We start from the raw sequence: 23,867 nt of genomic DNA, 5'->3' as shown, positions 1-23,867 counted from the left end.
TTTCAATACCATTAACCACTTCATCACATGTGCCCAATCAGCTGTCACTAATGAAGGGATTTAGTGCCTATGCAACAACGTCCTTTGAGTGTATCACAATTAGTTATTGATGATCTAAATAACACCAAAAACATTCAATCCATGGCCAAAATCCAAACACATTTTCTAAAAACGCACACTCATAAATCGAGTGCATTTTCTTTTACTTAGGAAGAAAATATTAGGACCAGTCCAATTAATTTCTTCATTTCAATGGTGCAGTGAAAAAATAAATTTTCTGTTGGAAAAGTTCAAAACAGCTTTGAATAAAGACATCAGCTAAATAATTTAGTTTTAGTAGGCTTTGTAGCTTACAACTTACTAAGAATGATTTCCATATTATTTTCTTTGCTTTGTATTCAAGTACCAAATGAAATGTATAACTTAAAAAATACATAGGGTGTCAAACTTGAGAATGATTTGCACAAGTCCAATGTTTAGTTCATTATTTAACCGTGCAATATTTGTATTACTTTAACGTTCTATTACTTTCATGATGCAATAATATTGCACTTGATCAGCTGTAATTGTGCACCGATAAACTGTTTATGAGGAACATTATAACTTTAATGATTTCAGTCAGTTAAATGTTTGGAAGTGTAACATTTGATTCTATACTAAAAACGCCTGTTTGATTCAATGTAGATAAATGTGGAAAAGGCAGCCATTTATATTTTGAATTTCTATATTTTGTTACAAAATGCAAACAAACTCACTATTGTTTAACTCAAAGAAGGTATGCCTGACTAGAATTGAGAAACTTCCATGTTACAAAATGTATTCAGCTATCACTCTCTTTCTAGTTATTCTTACATCACATAGTGCCTTATGACCATTAGATTACCATGCACAGCAATTTATATGGAAACGTCATCAGCTCTTGTTAGTGTGAAGTATTTCTTTTGCAAAAAAAGTCTCTGCACACAGGTGATCTATTTTAAGAAGGAATTTATAAATCACAAAGAGAACATCTGTACTTGAAACAGTCACACAATCACTGTGTATGAGTATACAGACTGTATACAGATAGGTTTAGGAGATTCTGAGACTAAGTTATTATACCTACCTGTTTAGAAGCTGCTTGTTTTCTTGCATTGAATCGATAGATAATGTTCATGCAGTAGCATAAGATAACTCAGGTTGACAAAATCATCCAAGACATTAATGTAAGCAAATTGTGATCTGCACAAAACGTTAACTTCAGGTTGAATTTAACCTCTTAAAGTGTTCATGTATTAAGTTTAAACTAGTGAAGAAAACTAATTCATGCATCTTTATACATTTTATAAGCAACACTATAATACACTGACTTGCACAGTTATGCAAAACAAGGTTAATTACAAATGAATATAAAACAAAATAATCCATAAGGTTTAGCAAACTCCTTATATTAGGATTCCGATACTGTAAGGAGACAATTCACAAATGCTTGTAACAAGATCCAAGTGACTCTTTTCTCTCAAAAGCTACTTTCTCATGAGTTCATTCTGAAAAGAAATGAAAAATTCTGTGAAATGTCTTCAGCCACTCTACTGCTGAATCACAAAAAAAAAATATTACTGGTCACATGCTCCTCCAGCTACATGTTCACAGAGATCATTAATCGTAGTAGCCTTCACCAAATCTGGGAGCAAAGTTCCTGGACGCCCCACTCTCCTGTGTCGTGATGAGATCTATGATCGCTGATATGACTGCACAGTCCTTGGACTTCGTGTCATTCCAGTCTACTGGCTGAGGATTTTTAATCTTCTCTTGCAGGAGAGCATCAAGTTCCTTCTTTAAATCCTGTGCAGAAAACAAATTCATCAGTACGTCAGAAAAAAGAAAAAACTAAACTCAAAACAAGTGATGTGCTTTACATCCACTTCATTGGCTAACTCATCTGACTCGAGGAAAGAAAAAGCCTTTCACTGCAGATTTTGAGGTGTCTTTTCTGCGTTCACCCCTACAAAGATATCAGTAGTTTAGCAGAACAGACAAAATAAAATGGGTCTTGACAACAGTTTGTAAGGGGAACTGAAGTTGACCGGCATCTGAATTTGACCCAAGTCTAGGTCGTTGCCAATGTATTCTTGTGAAAACATGTGGCCCTTTCTAAAAGTGGTTGTTTCAAATTTACCACCCTTGCAGAACCCACCTGTACAGTAACACGTTTGACCGTATCGCCAGCTACTTCAGGTGTGGCTTGTATTCGTTCAAATCAATTAGATCCCTTCAGTTTCTAATGTCTGGTTTTCTGCATATAGATCTTCAGCTTGCTTCATATTCCACCAGCTCTATATTGGAATAGAGCCATTACTGACCATTAAAATAACATCTTTCAAGCCACCTCCAGATGACGGACTGTTGCCAATACCAATGGCAATGTGCTGAAGGCAGCTTTGCGAGTCATATTAGCCTTGTACAACTGGGTGAACTGGTCTTTAGTTCGAGGCAGTGACATATCAGCATCCCTGAATTTGCAGGTGGATGCGAGGCGCTTTCACAGCATTTTGAGCCCTATTTATTTTGTTTTTCCCGTTCTCACCTTTACTAAATGTGCTGTCTTGGCGGGGGACTGGAAGACTATCCATTCGTCCACAGCAATGGTGTCCTGGTCCTGGTCTTTCTGGATAGAGATGTCCCCTCCGAAGAACAGCAAGGAAAACGGGGAGACTTCCGTGCAGTCGTACAGGAAAATCTGGAGATGGACATTAGCTCAGTTGGTGCTGTATAGGTTAAGCTTCTGAAGTTAAATAAAGATTTTTTTAAAAAGATAACATCTTCAAAAAGAGCTGGACTTTTATCATTTTTTGTAATGAACGCTAATGCTGCAGAAAAAAATGTATTATGTTCAGCTAAGCTTTGCATAATACATTTTGAATCAGTTTTTGCCTGAATCATTTTGTTAGAAAATTGTGGCACAAATGTTCATTAAAAAAAGAAATGGGAGATCAAGCTTACACACTAAAATGTGAACAAATTTTAATTTGCAAATACAAATTTAATTAAAACGAATTTTAAAAATACAGTTTATGGTATTATTCTGGACATCACCTTTTTGATGTGTAGGACAGTGTAGGACAGATTAGACCGTAATGAACTTGCCAAGATACTTTAATCTTCCTTCAAGTATAAATTACAGTCATGTTTCGTGAAAAATCTGTGGATTCAGGTTACAAAACCTGAAGTGATAAAGCATTTTAAAACAGTAACTGGAGCCTTGCTCTCAAACTCATCCACAACTCCTTGACTCACACACTTATCAGTCCCATGCAGGTTTTCAGATTTAACACTATGGTAACAATCACACATCGCCAGAAGCACAGGAAAAATAAAAAGAGAATGGCAATTTCGTGACACCTCTTAAATGCAAGGACATTTCTCCTCTTGTGGCCTCTCAAAATGTGATTACAACAAGGAGTTTTCACGCTGTTCCAGAAAAAGGTGAAAAGCCTTTCCCTGCATTGCAGTCACAGGAAAAACAAACTGCTTTGTGATGTAAAAACAGAATAGCTGTGGTGTTGGGAAGGAGGAGAATATATCGTGTCCTTTTCAGAACTGAACATACTGCAGCTGGTTGTAGATTCATACAAGACCCCCCGGAAGCAGCCTTTAATGAAAATGCTTTCCAACTTACACTGCTTGTCTTCATCTTGAGGTGATAGATAAGCCAGCTGTAGTGGAACTCAGTTTCTTCAGCATTTACAGACTTCGGATGGATGCTGACTTTGCCATCTGATTTCGTATAAACCTTTACCCTGGAAATGGTACAGGCAGTATGCATTATTTCACCGTGGAGCTGAAGAAATCTCAGAGGTTCTCTCAAGACAGTGTATTGGAACAGCAGATCATAGAGACACAAGGACATGTACAAATCGTTTTCAAGTTCAGATACAGACACACGCGTCTGGAAGGTCTTGTTAGCTGTGGATCTCTTTACCCCTTTCAATAAATTGCCTCCAAGTAAACAGAGAGATGTATAACCTAACTATGAGCAATGAAGACGATACATCTTATCAGTGAGACTCCTAAAGTCTCTAGGACAAACTGTCCTCTAGAACATTTTTTGTTCAGGTGATAAAAGCTTTAAACCAGTTTCTACAGCTCAGTCTTTTTTCCCCTAAGTCTTTTTTAAAAAAATGGTCAATGATGGAATTCAAGGCTTCGACCTTGAAAAGCTTATTAGAAAGAGATGCGAGTGATGGCTTGAGCAGAGAACCCTGCGACGCAGGATGGCACTACAGCAGCTTGATGCATTTCAATTTTTGCAAGGTCTACAGGCAATTGCTCAAATTGTAATGGTGAAGCAAAAACAGAAAAATGCCTTTAAATGTATTTACTGCAAATCCAGATGCTTGTCTATGTGCAAATTTCTAAACAAATAAGCACAAAATATCCATCTAGCAGCCTGTACAGTAACCTGCAGCTCTTAAAACTTCAAATGGATAAAACGCCAGTGGGGGTGCTAATTCTATCCCTACCGAAGGCCTAAGGAAATGGATAAGCTTGCGCTGCACCACAATAGCAACCTTGTGACGCTGGACAGAGAGGACATGCAGTGCAGAGGTTTCTGGGCTGCGCATGGCAATGTGCCCAGAGTACAAAGACAACCAGCCTGCCAGCGGGACTGGTGAACACCTATCGATTCTGTCTTGCTGGGTCAAACGTAATGAATTGATGCAGCTGGAAGCAGACTGTGCACTGAAAAAAAAAATCCAAGGGAAAAATGGACCACGCTCACCAACAGATTCCCATCTTCATAATGAAATTCAGGGTTTATGGAGCACTTTACGGAAATACGGAAGCATCAGCTATTAATCCTTAAAGTATTGTCAAACTAGAAAACATCAATTCAAAAAGCAAGCAAAAGTCACTATGAAGAGCACTAAAAATATTAGCACAAAAACACACTCTGGCTTGCATCAGCATGACAAAATGTGTATTGTGGAATGGTTGTACAGTACGCTAACTGTATTGCTAACTGACCATCTGGTGAAGTGTTGGGAAAATTAAGGTCTAAATCATTTCCATTATGTTACCATTTTGTCACAAACTGCATTTGTACAAACGCATAAAAATACCAGTTCGTCAAAATTGAAAACGCGTTAGGCAAGTGCTTTTATTCATGCTACACATACACAGTATATTATTCCTGAAGAGTCAGAATGAATCACTACTCATCAGTTACAGAACACAGGTTTAGATATCCCAGCACACACTAACAGATAAAGGGCTGTACACAGTTTAGTAAAACCCCATTGAGTGAATTCTGGTCTAACGGTCTCATAATTGTGGATCTCTGGTTGTATTCTAAATTCCAAATCACAGCATGTGCAATTTTTAACTCAGTTGCCAATATTTGCAAGGCTGCAGCTTTGATTGAGTAATGAGGCCCATATGAAGTTGTAGTAGTAGGAGATTGATGCTGAAGTTTAACAAAATTAATCATCATTTGGAAACAAAATCTTAACTAGAAAGCAAACAACATTTAAAGCATGGAAAACAATCACTAATAAACCAAATATCATATGGAATGCAGTGAGAAATCACTAAAAAAAGCGTAATAATTTGACATTTTGTGCTAAAGAGGCATGTTTTGCCCCACGTTTAGTCTGAAAAGCTGCGGCTGTTGTTACATTGCAGACTGGAAACTTGAGAGAACATTGAACTGCCTGTTTAGTAAAGCCTATTTTAATATGCAACATCTAGAAGATAAATAAATGCATTTCTTCTTTGTGGGACCTATTTGATAAGGGCAGCATTGTGGCACAGTGGTTTGCATTGATGGCTCACAGTGTTAGAGCCCTTTGTTCAATTCCAGACCCAGGGTGCTTTTAGCATGGAGTTTGCATGTTCTCCACATTTGCATGGGTTCCCTCCGAGTGCTTCTGGTGCCCCCTACTGTCCAAAAGCATACTGGTAGGTTAACTGGCTTCTGGGAAAACTGTCCCTGGTGCGAGTGTGTGCATGCATGTATGCCAGTCTGTGTTTATGTCTGCAAAACAGGGACCACATGGAGAATAAACCTTATTACATATCGAGACTCTTTTCCCATGAAAATGGGACCCTTGTAATCCTTGGCCTTGTGATGCTGCCGAGACACTTTTAAGGGAAGCTTCAGCTGAGATGAGCGACAGATTTGTAATGACATTGAAGACGTTAATGGTGTGAAACACACTTACATTTTTCGTTTCTTGCTGAAACTAGGTCGTATCTTGGCAACCTTGGGGTACAATCCAGCGCAAATGACAGCTTTTATCAGCTTTTCATTGTCTGCAGGAACAATGTGAAGATCTGAAGTTAGTCCCTTGCAAAAACGTATCTGTACGAGTTAAGTATACCAAAAGAAACTAATCACTCTATGCATATGTTTTTTACAAAAATAAAGCATATAGATTTTGGATATTGATTAAATGTATATGGTGTCATTTTGCTTAATCTTTTTTTTAAGACCATTAAATATGGACTCTGACTACTGCATACACTCTAAATCTGAACCTGAAGAAGCTTTAACAGCCGAAACCTTTTATTTCCCTCTGCTTTTCTGCATGAGCTTAACCTTTACTTGTTCCTTTGCAGACGACGCACGCTGACGCAGCAGCCCGCTCTAAACTCTAAATCACCTCATTAGTGTGAGAGCTGACCGAGAACCAGCAAAATGATTTCAAGCCATCGAAAAAGAAGAATGCATTAAGGAACTGATATGCCCCTTTCTATCATGAGAACACTTTATGTTAACTTTGTGTTAAAGGTGAAGCAGGTCATTACAGGGGGACTCTTCAGTAGTAGAGCTATGTCCTCTTCGACAAATGAGTGGAGGCCTTGCATGCATCTCTCTGTGGGGCATCTCCATGGTGCATACATGCAAATGACATGCAAAGTGTTGTGTGCAAAAGACCAATCAATAAGGAGGTCTGAGATTAATGATCTGGGTAGGAGTGACAAGTCAGCACATGTTAATGTCAACCTGACCACATGGCACCGCAACATTCCAGTTAAGAACTGGACAGCTGTGCACTGGATGCCCTGCTCTCCAGACTTGATCTCCACTGGACAGGTGTGGGAGGAATCAGCATGACACCTGTCATCTAGACCTCACAGGCCAGCGAACAGGCACGTGCTTGCCCAGGCTCTATGAGCGGAATGGACAGAGGCAGCCTAGAGGAAAGCGCATGTCACAGCTTGAACTGCTTCCAAAAATGGCCACACACTTACACAGCAGATTCCCTCTCACCCTGCAACTCACATATGGTGACCCACTGGAGCTCAGCAGGTGTGAGCCTGGTCAGTACCTGGAGGGGAGACTCCTGGGAAAGCTAAGGTTGCTGCTGGAAGAGGTGTTAGTGGGGCCAGCAGGAGGCGCTCACCCTGCAATCTGTGTGGGTCCTAATGCCCCAGTGTAGTGATGGGGACACGCTACTGTAAAAAGGCGCCATCCTTCGGATGACATGTAAAACCGAGGTCCTGACTTTCTGTGGTCATTAAAAATCCCAGGGCGTTTCTCGAAAAGGGGTGTTACCCCAGTGTCCTGGACAAATTTCCCCCTGGCCTTTACCAATCATGGCCTCCTAATAATCCCCCTCTCTGAATTGGCTTCATCTCTCTGCTCTCCTTCCCACTGAGAGCTGGTGTGTGGGAGCGTACTGGTGCACTATGGCTGCATCATCCAGGTGGGGCTGCACACTGGTGGTGGAGGGGATCCCCATTACCTGTATAGCGCTTTGAGTGGAGTGTACCTGCGTCGTGTCTGTTCAATAATGTTTCAGAACACCTCCTACAAAAATATTTAACCATATTCCCGATGGTTTTGTGAATTTGCTGCAGTCCTAAGTGTCGGCTCTTTTGAAACTTGATATCATATTAATGTATATATAAAACTCAATTGTTTTACCCGAGTTGATATTGGAATTGGGGTCCTTAGGGTTTTTGCTGCGGACAAAACCAGCTGCCAGTAAGTGCTCTGCAAATTGGCCCTTCATGTTGTGCAGCATCTGGAAAACCACAGCGAAAACTCAGAGACAACACCGGAGTCCTCGCTAAATGGAAGACAAATGTTACAGTGATCCGATTTGTATTATGCATCTTATCCTAATTATCTCTATGCAAACAATGTTCCAAAAACTGCATTTCTCTTTTGTTTCGAGTTTCCCCACAGAATAAAACCTCCCCACGAAATAAAAGCAAAATGTCTGAGGGCTGTGGTTTAATGCCGTCAGCATGACTACCTGGAGCGTGTTTGAAGAGAGAAAGTACTCCCAGCAGTAGTCTCGCTCAGCTTTGTAACTCCTTCGCTTTGCTTCTTCCCAGCCCTTCAAAACACAAACGCACGAGGTAAGATCAAAAAGAGGGGCGCAGCAGATCCCCAGCTGTCCGTATAATCAGAAGGCAGCCCCCTTCGTCTCTTCAAAAAGAATGAGGTACAAGGACAATCAAAAGATTAAACAGCAGTAATGGAGAACCAAACTACTGCTCAGCAAACACTGTGAAGAATCTAACTGTACGAAGAACTACTTTTTTCCTTGAGACATGGGTGAACGGGGGCTATTAAAATAAGCCCACTTAGCCGTAAGATTCTGCTTCAGGAAATCAAATGGAAAGTGGTGAAAAACTTTAATGTACTGATTTCTTTCTTCCCGCTTTCAAAAAAACAGCCCCGAACAGCCTGTCTTTTCAACGGGTCAGGAATTTAGTTCAGAAGGCAACGTAGTTCAATGAGTCTCACTGCAGCCTGCTAAAGTACAATAAAAAAATCTTCATGGTCTAACGAAGGAAAGGTTAAAAACTACTCTGAGCATAGATACAATTCAGCTAGATAGAATGGGAATAATATGTACAGTAAATTATATTACAGGAAAATAATATCACAGCCTGTCCTCCTTGTTCCTTTAGTGAATGAAGGAAACGCCTCAACAAAGCAACTCAGATTTAGTTTACAAAGTCTACATAGAATTTGCACACACAGCCATCTTACCCAGAATGCATTCACAATTGTCAGGTGGTCACTTTTGGAATTCTTTGCCAGCTGCTTTCTCTTAGTATCCGCAATCTTCTCCTTGCCCTAATCCAGAACAAAACGGTAAATATGGAAAAAGAAGTCAAGTGACAAAGCACACAACGAGCTGCAGAACCGAAGCAGCCATGGAGTGTCGGTGATGGACGGACCGAGTCACATGTTTACAAATACCTGAAGATCATCCCAACCCAAGGCAATGTGAGATCCTGACAGAACTGTTTTGAAGATATCGCGTTTAACGTAGAAGAGCTTTAAACCATAAACCCCCAAGTAAAAGTGCGTAGACGTGGCATATCACTGAACTGCTTTACCAAAGGAATGACGAAGGGATCTCTGAAGCTCAGACTGGCGGCAATAGTTAGGACAGGGTCGAGGCAACTTAACAGCGCCCCGAACAGGATCATCTTCCCGATGTGAGGTTCCACTGGCATCCGCGCCAAGTGAACGCCGAGAGGAGTCAACTCCTCATCCTTATCCAAGGCATTCTGGAAAGGGAGGGGGAAAAAAGATCAGATAAGGATCGGGAAGTGAAACAACGGGGTGTGTTGAGGGTCTGCCGTTTCTTCAGATGAGCGTGCTACTATTTCAAACATGCAAACTCAACTCAAAAGAATACATGAAAACAGAAACTTTTATCAAGCTGATGGTGTGCATGAGTATTGTTGAAGTGAAATTCATTTATTATCTCTAATGACATAATACCAAATACTAATGATACGTACTAAATCACTCAATTAGTCAGAGGACAGATTGGGCTCAGGGTGAGGCAATTTAACCCGCTGAGTGACCAGGACACACCAAATTGTTTTTTTACTAAATCAAGCAAAGTGCAGAAGTGTAGCTTGAAGATTTTTCTTACCAGATCCATTAAATGAGTAATTGCTAACTGCACTGTCTGCTCTGAAGGAGGATCCAGTGTTTTCCGAAGGAATGATGCAATTCTCCCAAGCTTTAGTATCTGAAGAAAACAACATATTTTGAGAATATTAAGCAAGTAACTCAATTTTTTTTAACTCAAACTTGATTTTTTCCAATATTGCATTTGTCTACCAGTAAACCATTACAAAAATTGATTTCTTACAAAGCAATTTTCAGAGCTCAACAGGGAAGCTTATTGTAAAGAGACATCACAGGAGGTTGTGAATTAAAATGGAGAAAAGACTGCATACTGAACATCAAAAGAAACTAAAAAACCTTTGCATGTTTCATCAGACAAATAAAGTATATGAACTTTGTCTTTTGATTAAATGTTTTAAGTAATCACTTTGATTAAAAAAAACATTCATTGCAGTCTGTGATACACCTATGTGACTGCTGGATAAATACAAAAGCAACTCCTCAACAAGAGTTGAGCACTGATTAGGCACAGGTGATCAAAGAAGTGACTTGATTTTCAATCGGTTTGACGTTCAAATAAGAAAAAAACACAAATGCTCCGCTTACCAAGAGAACAATGCCCTCAAACTACTGGTATGTCATGAGCTAGAAAAACTCACTGCACAATTGCTTGGAGTCGACCCAAGTTCTCTTTAGCTATGAACCAAGGTTTGGCGTTAATCACCCTGTTGTTCGTCACATCAGCACACCAACGGACGGGGAGGTTAAAACATGCTGGTCTGGACAAACGTGTTCTAGTTGCTCTAGACTTCAAACTCCACAAGGAGTAAATGATAGCAAGATGTTTATACAGCACTAGCGTGATCAAGCCTTGAGACCTCCCTCGCTATCCTTCCTGTGGACATGACTCCTCCTGAATGACAACATTCCTGCTGGACAACAAACATCCGCACGCTGTAGTAGGACAGCTTTCTTGGCAGAATGCGTTCTGCTATGAACGTGACTCGAGCCCCATTTAATATTAAATGGGAGAGCTGGGAGGACTTGTTGAATCTAGTATGCAGACTAGGGGCTCACCTTGTCCAGAGAGGAATGGGAATATTGCATGACACAGCATCCAAAACCAATAAGCTGAAAACGGAGTGATTCAATCTTCTTTTCAAACACAATAAGCTTGTTTTCAATGCATAACACAGGTCAAAATTCCTGTGTTTGCCTCTACATTTTGTCACACAGCACTGTGAAATATAAGTCCATAGTAGTCTTTAATTCAAATCTTTGATTTGTGCCGCTGTACATGTGTAATAAGAGCATGGAAGCCATTTAATGATATTAATATTGCTGGTAAAATGTCACCAATAAGGTGATTACCTTACATTAAACACTACATCTTTAGACTTACCACCGCCAACTCAAACAGGCATTTCTTATAAACCTGACTCTAAACACAGAAATTCAGAGACATTCTTGCCACCATGCCTGAATGGAACAGCAGCAGTTTAACAATAAAATAAGTTGGAGACTTATCACCTTGACTCCAGCCTACTGAGTGACACAGTACCTTTATCTGCAAGCACAGTTCCTCCAGGGGAGTCCTCATAATTTCAGGCAGCTGATAGTCATCGAGAAGGCTGGCCCGCAACCCATTATACAGATGGTAACACTTACCAGGCTGTACCCTACACAAATGGAACATAAAAGAAAAAAAAAATCAACCCACAGTCATATAATTAATTACGACGTAAAAACAAAAAGCTCAAATTGTGATAATGGCCCCGACAGAGCCGGTCCGGGTGGCCGCGCTGACACCGAGGGTCCATCTGTTCAATTCCGTGGCGTCTTCTCCTGAGTCACTCTGGGTGCTAACGTGCGAGCTGCGCTCCCCGAGACGCCGCTTGGCACGGGCTAGCGAGCAGCAGAGAGGCTGATCAGCCTCTCCCGTGCGAAAGGGCTCCACGCCCTGGGAGTGGCGTGAAGTATGCCACTCCGGCGCCGCGCGAAGACGGCACCACGCGCTCGAAGTGGGCGGGCGACATCCCGCACCGCGTGTGCCACGTCCAGGAGGAAGAGAGGCTGTCTTCGGCGTGCCTTTTCAGAGGTTACACAGCTGTCCGTCAGCTTCCCCCGGGTCACTTTCATGCTTCGCACGGGACTCTTGTGCGCCCGAGCCAGGCCGAAAACTCGATCCTTCTGGAGTCTTCCCGGTCCGGCGCGGACGTTTCTCTACCTGGGCCATGTGCTGCACATCCAGAGAGCTGCCGGAGAGAGCGCCTGACCCCATCGGACATGTTTTTCGAGCTGCTGCTTCAGGTTTGAGCCAAGATTCATTGTCGTTGCCTCCTTAGTCCTTCAGATTGACTTTTTCAACTTTTCTCGAATACTGGAATTTGCCCAGTAAACGGCAACATAACCCTGTGATTCTTGGGCAGGACTGAGACCTTTTACGCTACCAGATGCCACCTTCCATCTCTCTCTTGGGCACAGACTGAAGACACACGATGCCAGAGTGTCCTTCACCCAGCCTCATATATCTCCAGCGGGCTGGGTCCAGCTGCTTAATACTGAGCTCGCTCCAGAAGAGTTACAGGGCCCGGTTTTAACGGGCTAGATCCAGTTTGGCTTAACAAACAGCCTGCGGAAAAACCACGCAGAACCAGAATTGTTCTGGTGCTGACCGAGCTCCCACTACAGTTCATACACATTTCATCTGCCTACGTGGAAGACGGAACCCTGTCCCTAAAAGAAACACCCGAGCAGCACACCTTCACCCAGGCCATCACAACAAAATGCTTCAACATGAAGGGCACGGGAAAGACAGACAACAGACGAACACTCACCTCCCAGCACGGCCTTTTCGCTGTTTAGCATTGGCCAGGCTGACCCACTCAGCGGTCAGGGTGCTGATGTTGTTCTGAGTGTCAAAGTTTGTCTCCTTTATTTTGCCCCCGTCTATGACGTGAACAATGTCATCGATGGTGATGCTGAAAGATAAAGGGAAAGAGGTTCTCTTGACTAGTATTTGTTTATCTTTCACGTCACTCTGCTGTCCTGTGGAAAAACAGAAAATAAATTGTTGCTATGGAAAAAGTGCTGCACTCCATTACTCTCCAAATGTGGCAAACCGAGCGGGTTACATCACCTTCGAGTTTTGGGGATCACATAAGACCTAGTATGAACATGACTAAGACATTTTATTTAACATGAATCAATGAAACTAAGAAATGAGAATGTAAAAGCCTTCCAGGGCTCAACATTGTAGCACTTAGCATTTCTTTAGTGTTTGCCTGGTTTTGTTCATATGAGGGTCTGATTGGTTTTCTGGTGCTATGCCCAGTTCAGACCCCCCAGTATTCTCAAAAGGACAAAAGATCTTGCGAATCTCTTGGCTGATTTTGAACTGGTACAATACTGGTTGGGTTCAAACCACTTCACTTTCTTGGCTCAGTGGTGAGAGGCACCTATCATACTGGTGACCGACATCTTGAAGGTTTTAGGGTGTTTTATTACTTTCCTAAGAATTATTTAAATTTTTTCCTTCAGAAATCTTAAATCCCTCCCCCCCCAAAAAAAATCTAAAAGCTTTCATTATGTAACAAGGTCTTGTTGAAGCATGTTTTAATTTTCCAAGCAAGAACTGCCCTCTTTCAGAGGTTCAGCCAAAACCCTGTGCTGTCTGTGTGATCCTGCCATTTTCAAATTCTTACCGCGGGCGTCTGCTTTTTCAGTGGTCCTCACTGTTCAACTGGTAACATTAAATGCAAATTTGTTTTGAGGCAGCAGGTTTTACACAGTCTATCTTTAGCAAGATCTGTTGCTTTGTGCGAGAGCAGTATGTTATCATAACTGCTTGATCAAAATTCCACAGACTGCCTAGTACAAAGGCTTGTCAAAAGGCACGGCTACCCCCTCCATTCAAAATCTCTCCCTGACAGATTTTCACAATTTAAGCATTTTAAGCACAAAGTATTTTTTGTGCCTGTGCATACTTCAGTAGAGAAAACTTCATAGCCGTTTAGACGGAGATTTTTCCAAAACCACATCGGTGATATTAAGATTGTCTTTGCCTGATCAAAGGAATGAGATAGAGGTATTAATGATATTTTAGAAGGAATGATGGAAACAAAGTCCTCCTTCACCTCTGCTTTTCTGAGCCAGGATATTACTTCTCAAATTCAACATAAAATACTTAACTGGGACACACTGTATTCAGAAAATTACATATTAAATACAGTATGTTAGGTCCAGCAATGTCTCTGTGCCATATAACACTACTGCTGAAGTCTAACCGCTTGCTATATTACATTATGTAATATATTACATATATAGATTAACAAGAGCAAAACAAACCTGATCTGATTCACTTCCAATTGAAAAGGTGCTTTTGGACATCACTTTGCAAGCCCTAAGCTATCAAGTCTGAAAAGTAGCATTGTTTTGCATCTGTTGCAAGAGCTAGAGAGGTTCCCAGAGTGCCTGCAGTGTTACTAATGTCTTCTCTGTTCTCCAATTTTATCAGCTGTAGTCATATTTGTCCTGTGTAACAAAATGATAAGCAACCTAATTCCACACAAGTAATTAAAGCTTCAATTTTTAACTTCAGTAGATGGCTGACAAATTTCAGTAGCCACACAGCATTCTTCTAGACACTAATACAAATTTATCTGATGGTTAGAAGTAGCTTAATAGATTTTTGAAAGTTAAAAATCTATAGTTTAAGTATAGATATTTACATATGTAAATAACTAATTTGTGTTGTTTCCATAAGCAATGTATTATGAGCATTATAGTTCTCTATATATCTGCTAGAAATTACAGCACATCCTAATAGCAGAGATTACAAATTATTTTCTGCCTCCTTATTAACCTGGCAACTCCAGCAGTACGACAATGGTTTGCTTAATACAGAGCAGAGCTCTATAACTTTGACTCAGGGTGAAGGTTACAGCTGAGCTGATGGTGCCGATTTCGAAAGGCTCTGCTGAAACGGTATTAAAGGAATTTGATGAATGATCATGGGCAGACAACCAGCATTCGTGTGTCCTTCAACAACAGGTGATAGGGAAGAAATGGGTAAAACGCACAAACACTACACAAAATTTGCCGTGTCCATCTATAAATAATCAAATGCAGGTTCTTTAACCAAAATATGACTTAAATGCATCTCAGGGCAACTAGTATGACACAGGTCCCAAGGCTTCCTGTAACCCAGGAGTATTGGCATCTTAACAACTCATGCAAAGCGGCAAAGTTAATAAAACCCTGTCTACTAGCATAAGTATATAACTTAACACATTCAACTATAGAATGGATATTTGCACTATAGGATTGAAAGTTGCTTATTATGCAGCCTGTGAATTAATTATATTTGTTAAAAAACAATGATACCTTGTTTCAGCAATGTTAGTGGCAATCACAATTTTACGAACGCCCAGAGGAGGTCTCTTAAAAACCTGAAAAGAAGACAAACGCATACAATGGAATTACAAAGGGAAACCTTCACCTTCTTGTAACGTGCACCACACTGCCTTCAGATTATGCCTCCACGCCTAAAACATGCAACTGAAAAGCGTTAACCTGAACCAATATCGAATGCTCAACAAAAGAAGTTCCTCTGCTCTTGGCTTAGTTAGAACTTGAAAAAAGGAGTCAGAACTTTAAAAAGTTGTTTGTTCCAAGCACTTACCAGTCATGCTGTGGAAGTTAATGAGGTTCTGGGATTAACAACCACCTGAACCGCCTAATCTTTTATTTTCACTTTCTAATCGATTTCTGCATCTGCACTTAAGGTTAAAACCAGACATCCAAGTGTGACAACACTTGAAGCCCGTGATTCTAATTAAAGTGCACAGTGTTTGTTAAGGGAGAACTCTCCCTCATAGTGGGTTTTGAAGATTTACCTGGGTCTGGTTGACGGTGGGCATCAGGGAGTGCAGAGGAATGATGATAAAGTTGTCTGAAAAGCGAATCAAGACTGATAAGCTCATGAAGGCAATTACTGCTTTCTGGTATTCATTTTTAGGAATGTTTGGCTTACAGTTGCACTTAAAAACAGTGGAAAGAGACACAAAGCCAGTCAGGTTGGTTCTACACAAATGATGCTGATAAAACAACCCAGAACCTTGTAAGCAGTCAGACCCGTTTTGATAAAGCAGAACCCCCCAAGAAAAAACAAAGGAGACCTGCTGAGTCACTACGAATGTGTTACATACAACATGGCTTAGCTGGGACTAAAGAAAAATAGGACAAAAAGAATATATTTATTGTACACATCTAAAACAGTATAAATTAAACTAAAGCCAGTTTTGTTCACCACTTCTTCGAATGCTTTTCAGGACAGGTTTCAGAGTTCTCTGCAGTACCTGACTTAAACATCTGCTGAGCCATCAAGAGATCGTTTAGTGTGCTAATGTTGTCCCAGCCAGGCAAGAACACCAGTATTGCTCCATCCTGCAGCAAAATAAAAGCCATGAAACTTTAACAGATTGTTTCCCATTATTAATGAAACACTTATTAGTCTTAAGTACCGCACATTAAAAGATTCACCAGTCATTCCTAAAAGGCAAAATCAGATGTAAATGTCAGTAGGGTTTTGGATAAAAATACTTCTAGTTACTCAAATGGGTAAGATAGAGGTAAGTTTTTTCCTTATAAAAGGAGAGGAAACTACACACTGCTCATCGTGAAAGTCAGTTTCATTCTGTGGGGTTTGTGGAAGAGAAGAACAGACAAAAAGATGGCTCGTGGGGAAGCAGTCTCTTTCCATTCCAGGCAGTAATGCGGTATCCCCACAGCTCTCCTGGGAGCTTGAGAACAGACCGGCCTGTACCCGGCACTGGAAGACAAGGACACTAGTGTTTATCTGTCCAGAATAAAACCTTGATAGTGGGTGTGTGCAGGGCAGACACACTATCAATACGCACTGCTTGTCCCTCAACTCGAGGAAGGTGTTCAATCTCACAGAAAAGACAACTGGGATGCTTGTGTCTCTGCAGCCAAAAACAAAATTCATCCCAATTCAGAAAAAAAAGAAGAGTGCTTTCAATCTCAAAGCCACGGTGGTTTCATCATTTTCCTTCTCCTGAGCGCCTGAACGCAGAATTTCAGCGGAAGCAGCTGGGTATTAATAAAGAGCTGTTTGCTCCACAGGACTGGGCGATGTCGACCAGCTCGCTCCCCACTGATCGAAGAAACACGCCGTTCACATTCCTCGCCCTTGCAGATCATCTCGCCTGCCCAGCTACCCAGCCACAAAATTCATTGATTTTTTTTCTTTTCCATCTAAAGCCAAATTAAAAGAAACAGCAGATCGCCATTTTCGAAAAATAAAACCTTGTATGACACAATGCAGGTTCCGGTCTAAATGTTCACTTCTGACTTGGTAAGCACTGTTCAGAAATACACATTTTTATAAAACACTTTCCTTTGAAATATGACCGGATTTAATTTTTATAAACACATTGAAGTTAAGTCACATAGAATGAGAGTGTAAGTATAATATTAATTGTACTAAATGGCTCTAGATGTTAGAAATGGATTTAGAGAGATTACTAAAATGTGCCAATGGTGCAGTTTTCTTCCACTGTTTAAAAAGCTTTAAGCTGCAGCCCTTTAAGGAAAAAGCTACTTTTAAATAAAAGACACCATGTGGGAAGAAGAAACAAGGAACTCAAAGTTAGTGTTAAATACATTTGAAAGTCTTGCTTTTGCCCTAATAATTACAAAATTATATTTTTAGATTCTCCTTTTGCAGAATAATTAACCATCTGCTGATATATAGAGTATATATTTTTATTTTGCATTACCCCTGTGTTTTAAATTCCTGCGGTTTTCTGAGATCTTATGACATGCCTTATAATTATAAAGCAAAAAAAAAGAGGTCCTATTTTGTGTGCTTATTTCTGGCTGGTTTCTGACCTAGTTTCTTTTACTCAAAAACTAACATGACAGATAAAATGTCTGAATTCCTAAACCTTCTCCTTAATTGATGATAATTAATCTCTATCCTGTGTAGCTCCAATCTATGTGATCGCACAAGTGATGGCAAAAATACCTTCACTGTTATTGCTGATGAGCCTGAGCTTTCCCTGGAGGACGAATAAGGGAGTAATTAAACTCCAGGAGAATATGTTACAGATTCTGAGGATTTTATGCATCCTTATGCATTAGTGCTAAAATCTAAATAAAATGCCACTTAAAGACCAAAGTCACTGTGTAACTGAAAAACAAATTGCCAACAAAATAAATTAAAATCTAATTTCTGCAGTTATGTCTGACATCAAAAAGTGAGCATTTAATTAAGAAATCTACATGAACAGACAGACAGCCTGAGAGAAATATGCATCACTCTGACTTGAAGTATAAAGGTTTAATTACAGCCTTAGCCATTTAAACGTTATCCTCCACTTCCCATAGCTTATCAAACAGAACACAAGATCGCTCGTAACTTCATTATTCACATTCTCTGTGTACGCAGACCAACGCTTTATTTCAAGAACAATCAGGAAATTTGATCAGAGAAATGAAGATGGATGAAAAGTGATGTCTTTATTTTAAATGAACCTGGGGTACTCCATTTCATATATAATAAAACATGATATAAAGAAACCCCTTAATTAAAACACATCAGCAAAACAAGGCTCTCATTCATTCATTTGATGGACAGCCAATAACACTAAGAAAAAGGAGAAGGTGGTAATTAAAGAAATATCAACATGCAAATAGACAGTTAGCTATTGCCTGTATACATTTCTTTACGACAACAAGAGAATCGTCCCTTATTATAAAGGGTACAAAATGATGTCATTCTGAGCTTTTAAAAACAAGAGGGAAATCCTCAGATACCAAGGCCCCTTCAGATCAAGGCCTGTGCTATCTGGGAGTGATTAATTAGATCGCTTACTGTCAGCGAACTTCACCCTGGAGAGGAACAGCCTCCCTGAACTGCTAGGGATTCACTACTTTCTGCCTCAGAGTCTTTCAAGTAACAGATTACACCAATAAAGCAGTTTCAGATAACACTATCTGATTAAACTAAGCACTCGCTGTGCCTTTTATGCTGTCCTGAAGAACTGCTAACTTTTTTAAAGGTGCAACTTGCGTGTTAAAAATACATCCTGCATTAAGGAGGTAGATGGAATAAATCTGTAAATTTCAGAGCATAATTTAAATTAAAGGTGAATTGATTTTTGTTTCCTAAGTTTTCATTATACTCAATAAAACACAAATAGAATATACTGCAGCCAAGAAAGAGGCAATAGAGTTAATAATGAGTTTTTAATACAAACCAATATCGAATGTTTATTTTCCTCATAACAAAACTGAATAGGTGCTGAGCTCCACAACAGTTTTAAAACGACAGGAACTACCCAGTGGGCTGAATTGTGAATCTGCTAAAAGTCCCAAACCTGGCGTCTTTAAAAAAAAAAAACTCACCTCATCGTTCCTGACAATGTACCGGATCAATTCTACGATGAGGGGCAGGTCAATTTTATCGTCATCGTCCAGCATTTCTAGGACCTCGATTGTGCTGTCTGAATACCTAGAATAAAAAAAACAAAATGAATTCGGCTCACCTAGAGCCAGAAAGCTACATCCTAGCAAGTGTGAGGTGGCAGGGAACGAAGGAGCTGCGGGGAATACCGGTCTCGCAGGCTTCTGGCATAACTGGGCCAGGTCTCCCTGTACTCCTCCTCCTTCTCCTCCTTCTCCGGCCGGAACTGCTGGCCCTGCATGAATCTCTTCTTCCACTGCGGCCGGCGGTCCTGAGCCTGCGGACGGTACCTAAGGAACGGACGCGCAAGGAAAACGGAACGTTGTTCATTCTGCAACAACGCGCCTTGCACGTACAACGCACGTGAACAACAGAAGTCGCTCCTTCCCTACTTCGGACACAGAACCCACAAAAAGAGGCGTGGAGGGGAAACAAATCGTTCATTCCCATTCTCTTAGGCCAAATCACAGATGCATTAGAGCTCAATCAGAAAAAAGCAGCATGGGGACTCTGAAAAACAAAGAACCAAACATTTGGTCTTTTAACTATTTTAGACATTCGGACAAGTTTTCGGACAACTGACCTCAGCATTTCCACCACATCTTCCAAGAGGTACTCCTTCACTGGAAAAGTGAAGCCAGGGATGTGAATCATGGGACATTTATCTGGGAAAACAAAAGACATAAAAAGTCTTAAGTCTTTAGCAGTGGATAAAAAAAACAAGGAACAACCGGCATTACATGAGAGAAATTAGATATTTTATCAACTTGTTTGCAATAAATCACTAGATTGCAAAACAACACTGAGCTCTCCCATTATTCCAGGACCACACTAGAATGGTATGTGATAACAGTAAGCACATAAAAAAACAAGGCCAAATTAGATTTGGTTAGTATTGATGAACTGAAGCTGAACTGTGATATTTCTCAAGGTGCATAAAATCAATAGGAGCTGCCACATTTTTTTGCTTAGTAGTCGCACATCATGGTCCTGTGAGTAATAAACAACGAACCAGTGTAAACGCGGCCAAATCAACAAAACACCTGTGAAGTGGTAACAAAAAATCAATAAAAAGCGTTTTGTTTTCTATAGAAGAATTCTTATTGTGTGCCCCATAAACATGCAAAAAAATGGAGAAATGAGAATTTTAATGGAATGTATGTGACTTAAGGGGTAACAAGTGTTTTAATTATCCCTGAGCAACAGTAAAGGATGTAAAAACGCATACCAAAATATTTGGAAAATTTGTCAGCATTCAATGTGGCACTCATCAGGATGATCTTCAAATCATCACGGAGTTCAAGCAGGTCTTTTACTATGGTTATCAGCACATCGGACTGAAGGTTTCTCTCGTGAATTTCATCCAGAACGATATGACTGATGCTCGACAGGTGTCTGAGACAGGAGGAGGGAGGAACACAGGATTATGCACTTGTGAAGGCTGTTACTTCTCTTTGGTCTTGGTTAGGAACAGCACGGCTGCAGGAGTAAGACATTTAAATCAAAATGTTGGGATGGCTTATGACTCCTAAAATGTCTGGAGATACTCCTTCAGTAAAGAAGAACAGATATTTATTTTGCATAACATTTTGTGGAACAGCAGGCTTGCAGGACATGAGAAATTAAAAGAACAGAATTGTATTTTTCTACCAAACTTTCAAACAAAACTTGTGCATTGGGTTTTGTGCCAAGAGTATTCTTGTGCCTAGTTCAAAGGCAGGCACTCAGTTTCTACGGTACAGGACGTCATCATTTTTTTTTTCTTTCTTCAATGAACAACAAGAAAAAACCGTTTTGCACTTACGAATCTGACCGCAGCCACTGCAAAATGATGCCTGTTGTACAATATAAGATAGAGCCTTGTTTCCTTGGTAACTGGCTGAAAAAAACACACACACAAAGGTATGAGCAAAAATTAATTCAGATATAACAAGACTAGTTTTTTCTTTAAATTTAACAATTTCCAACAAGTCACATTATATTCCCACCTCTGCAGACTTTTTGTAATCTCTATCACGATTCAGGAGTTGACATTTTTAAAATTACAATTCACATTCAATTAACACAGTAGACCAGATGAACCTTTTATTAGAATTTGTGTAAGTTGAGAAGAGACAATAACTTGAGTATATGTGACCAGACAAGCATTTAATGCATATTCAGAAATAAACCCTCAATTAGATAATGACATAAAATGACTTCATATTGTTTTATATGTTCATACGTTTAATATGATAAAGGAACAATGCCTTACTATTTAACAGCAAAGCTTTATAGTAAGTGATCGGGCAGGATCAGATTTGATTCGATTATTAAAGGACTTAAAGCTATGATTGAGCAGGACAAAGCATTTCACTGAATCTCTTTTCCTCATAGTGCTGGATCACTACATAAAAAGTCCAGTCAAAATCAACAGGTTCCCCTAATAATGCTTCACTTCAATAAAAAAAATCCTGCTTGAACTCAAGGAAGTCACCATTAAACATGTACTTATAGCCCCCAGCAATGTCAGCGATCCTAACATCTACTGGGGTCCTTCTAATAATCGGTAAGCGTGATCTTAATAGCACTGGCATTTTGTTAATAGCAGCTTCTCACTTTAATTTGAGCGAAAGTCTATTGAAAGGATAAGAAGACTATGTCATCATAAAAACAGCACAGGCAGCTATAATGGAAGTCAGATTTAAACAACTCATTACTTTGGAATTTCAGTTTCAATCTACATGTGGAATGAACATGTTGTAAAGAAACACTAATTTTTTATCAGGATTTAAACACTACTTTTCATAGCTGTCTCAGACGTAATTCCTGGAGGGCCCAGTGCCTTCTGGGTTTTGCTCCATTCATGGTCTCAGTTACACAGCTGGTCTAATTATTTACTTAGCTGCATTACTGTAATGTTAATGAAGCAAACACCTTATTTAACTAACTGTAAAGGACCTTAAGAAAAATCCAATATATAATTTGGAAAATAATTATGTTGTCTAATTGACTACACAGTTTGGAACAAAAATCCAAAGACACAGGGGCCTCCAGGAATTAAGTGTGAGACCTCTGCTCTACTGTAATTTTTTTACCATGCTAGTTCAATACTTCATTGCCATAACAACTAGCTGCATGGAATTTGGCATTATACTACAGAAATAACACCTTTCATATGCAGCTAGATTAAAAATAACCAGATGCAAGTCATGATCGGAAACCCTAATGAGTTTTGAAAAGGGATTCATGTTATGCGTGATGGCCTTTGAGCCAAGAAAGGGATTTTCGGCTTCAAAACGCCTCACCTAACCAGACGTTGACCATTCCGTCACTACCGGCAACAGACACACCAGCTTGTGTACATTTGCTAGCGATTTGCCATGCCTTCCTAAGACGCTCCTTCACTTTCCGCTGATGCAATATTGAAAGGTGACCGTGCAAGGAGCTCAAAGACAGCTTCTAGGACCACGTGTAAAATAACCACTTGCCAGCTTCTAAGCCTCACGCACCAACACACTGCCATCTCTGTTGCCAAGTGGAGTGCTTATCTTGTATTGCAAAGTACAGCATAAACACAGCCTTATCGGGGGGGAGAAAGGATGCCGACGTTAACCAAAACGGGTGGGGAAACAAGCCACCATGAACCTAAAAACGCACAGAATGATGAAGGGGTAATGAAGAAAACAACCCGGCTGCAGGATCGAGCCCTGAAGACTCTCATGGCTTGTTTCAACTCAATGCAATTCCAATTCAAACGTAATGTGCTGCTGAACAATGCTGGTCATGTGTCAGTTCTGTCCGCCCGAGACTTAAATTTTGAAGTTCCGGCGGGAAGACTTTACCACCATATTGAACTGCACAAGATCAACGCATATAAAAGAGTAATCTTAACGCCTCTTTAAACCTCCAGATTCCTGCTGTTCTCTTTCCACATTTTACACTAACCCAGGTTTAGCCATGAATAATACTATTCCAGTTCCTGCAAGTTATGGAGTCAGCATCCACACGCATGTACCACAGGGATAAAATCCTACATTTTTTAAGCTGCAACTGGTCGGAAAACTTACAGAACACAAGAACGTGATGCCTAATTTTGTTTGCAACTCGCCCCCAAAAGTAAAAGAGTCCGAAGTCAGAAGGAACGGATCCGATTGGAAATGACTTTTGCCGAACTTGTGCTGTCTTTTACATGTGGGGACAGAGGCTGATGCTGAATCCCCAAGACTTGATCTCAAGCAGCAGAGTTCTGAATTAAAGGCTGCAGCTTCATATGGCACTACAGCAGGGATTCTCAAGCCTCGCTTTCCAGCCTGATTACCAACGCATCTGTCACAGCTTTCCTCCCACCATGCTGTAAATTGCTTTCAAAAAATGTCTCTTCCAGTTACAAGAAAAAAATGGAGACTGAAGTCTTTACATTCATTCCTGCCTCCCCCACACTCTCCGTAATAAGCGCTACTTTACGGATGACTTATCTTCTGATCTACGCTTTTTAAATTCATAATTTTATGTAAGTTCAGTCAT

At 40.3% G+C, this 23,867-nt stretch overlaps 1 protein-coding gene across 1 annotated transcript in view; it reads right to left on the bottom strand.

Moving 5' to 3' along the window:
* Positions 1-974: 974 nt before the first annotated feature.
* dhx36 (DEAH-box helicase 36) overlaps positions 975-23,867 on the bottom strand; it is a 32,750-nt gene continuing 9,857 nt past the window's right edge. Inside the window, exons 7-25 of the mRNA XM_088912603.1 lie at positions 21,166-21,240; positions 20,590-20,756; positions 19,945-20,026; positions 19,511-19,651; positions 19,304-19,409; positions 16,231-16,318; positions 15,769-15,824; positions 15,257-15,321; positions 12,709-12,852; positions 11,433-11,550; positions 9,894-9,992; positions 9,346-9,519; positions 8,993-9,079; positions 8,247-8,330; positions 7,913-8,012; positions 6,204-6,294; positions 3,659-3,779; positions 2,567-2,719; positions 975-1,824 (exon numbers count right to left, since the gene is read on the bottom strand). Of these exons, the coding sequence (XP_088768729.1) occupies positions 1,639-1,824; positions 2,567-2,719; positions 3,659-3,779; positions 6,204-6,294; positions 7,913-8,012; positions 8,247-8,330; positions 8,993-9,079; positions 9,346-9,519; positions 9,894-9,992; positions 11,433-11,550; positions 12,709-12,852; positions 15,257-15,321; positions 15,769-15,824; positions 16,231-16,318; positions 19,304-19,409; positions 19,511-19,651; positions 19,945-20,026; positions 20,590-20,756; positions 21,166-21,240 (2,137 nt within the window). The 3' untranslated portion in view covers positions 975-1,638. The remainder of the gene's footprint in view (positions 1,825-2,566; positions 2,720-3,658; positions 3,780-6,203; positions 6,295-7,912; positions 8,013-8,246; positions 8,331-8,992; positions 9,080-9,345; positions 9,520-9,893; positions 9,993-11,432; positions 11,551-12,708; positions 12,853-15,256; positions 15,322-15,768; positions 15,825-16,230; positions 16,319-19,303; positions 19,410-19,510; positions 19,652-19,944; positions 20,027-20,589; positions 20,757-21,165; positions 21,241-23,867) is intronic.

The sequence above is a fragment of the Atractosteus spatula genome, chromosome 4, assembly GCF_055471065.1.
Source record: "Atractosteus spatula isolate fAtrSpa1 chromosome 4, fAtrSpa1.hap1, whole genome shotgun sequence".
Classification (NCBI taxonomy): Eukaryota; Metazoa; Chordata; class Actinopteri; order Semionotiformes; family Lepisosteidae; genus Atractosteus; species Atractosteus spatula.
Note: the sequence above shows the minus strand (reverse complement) of the source record. Positions and strands in the feature narration are given on the sequence as shown.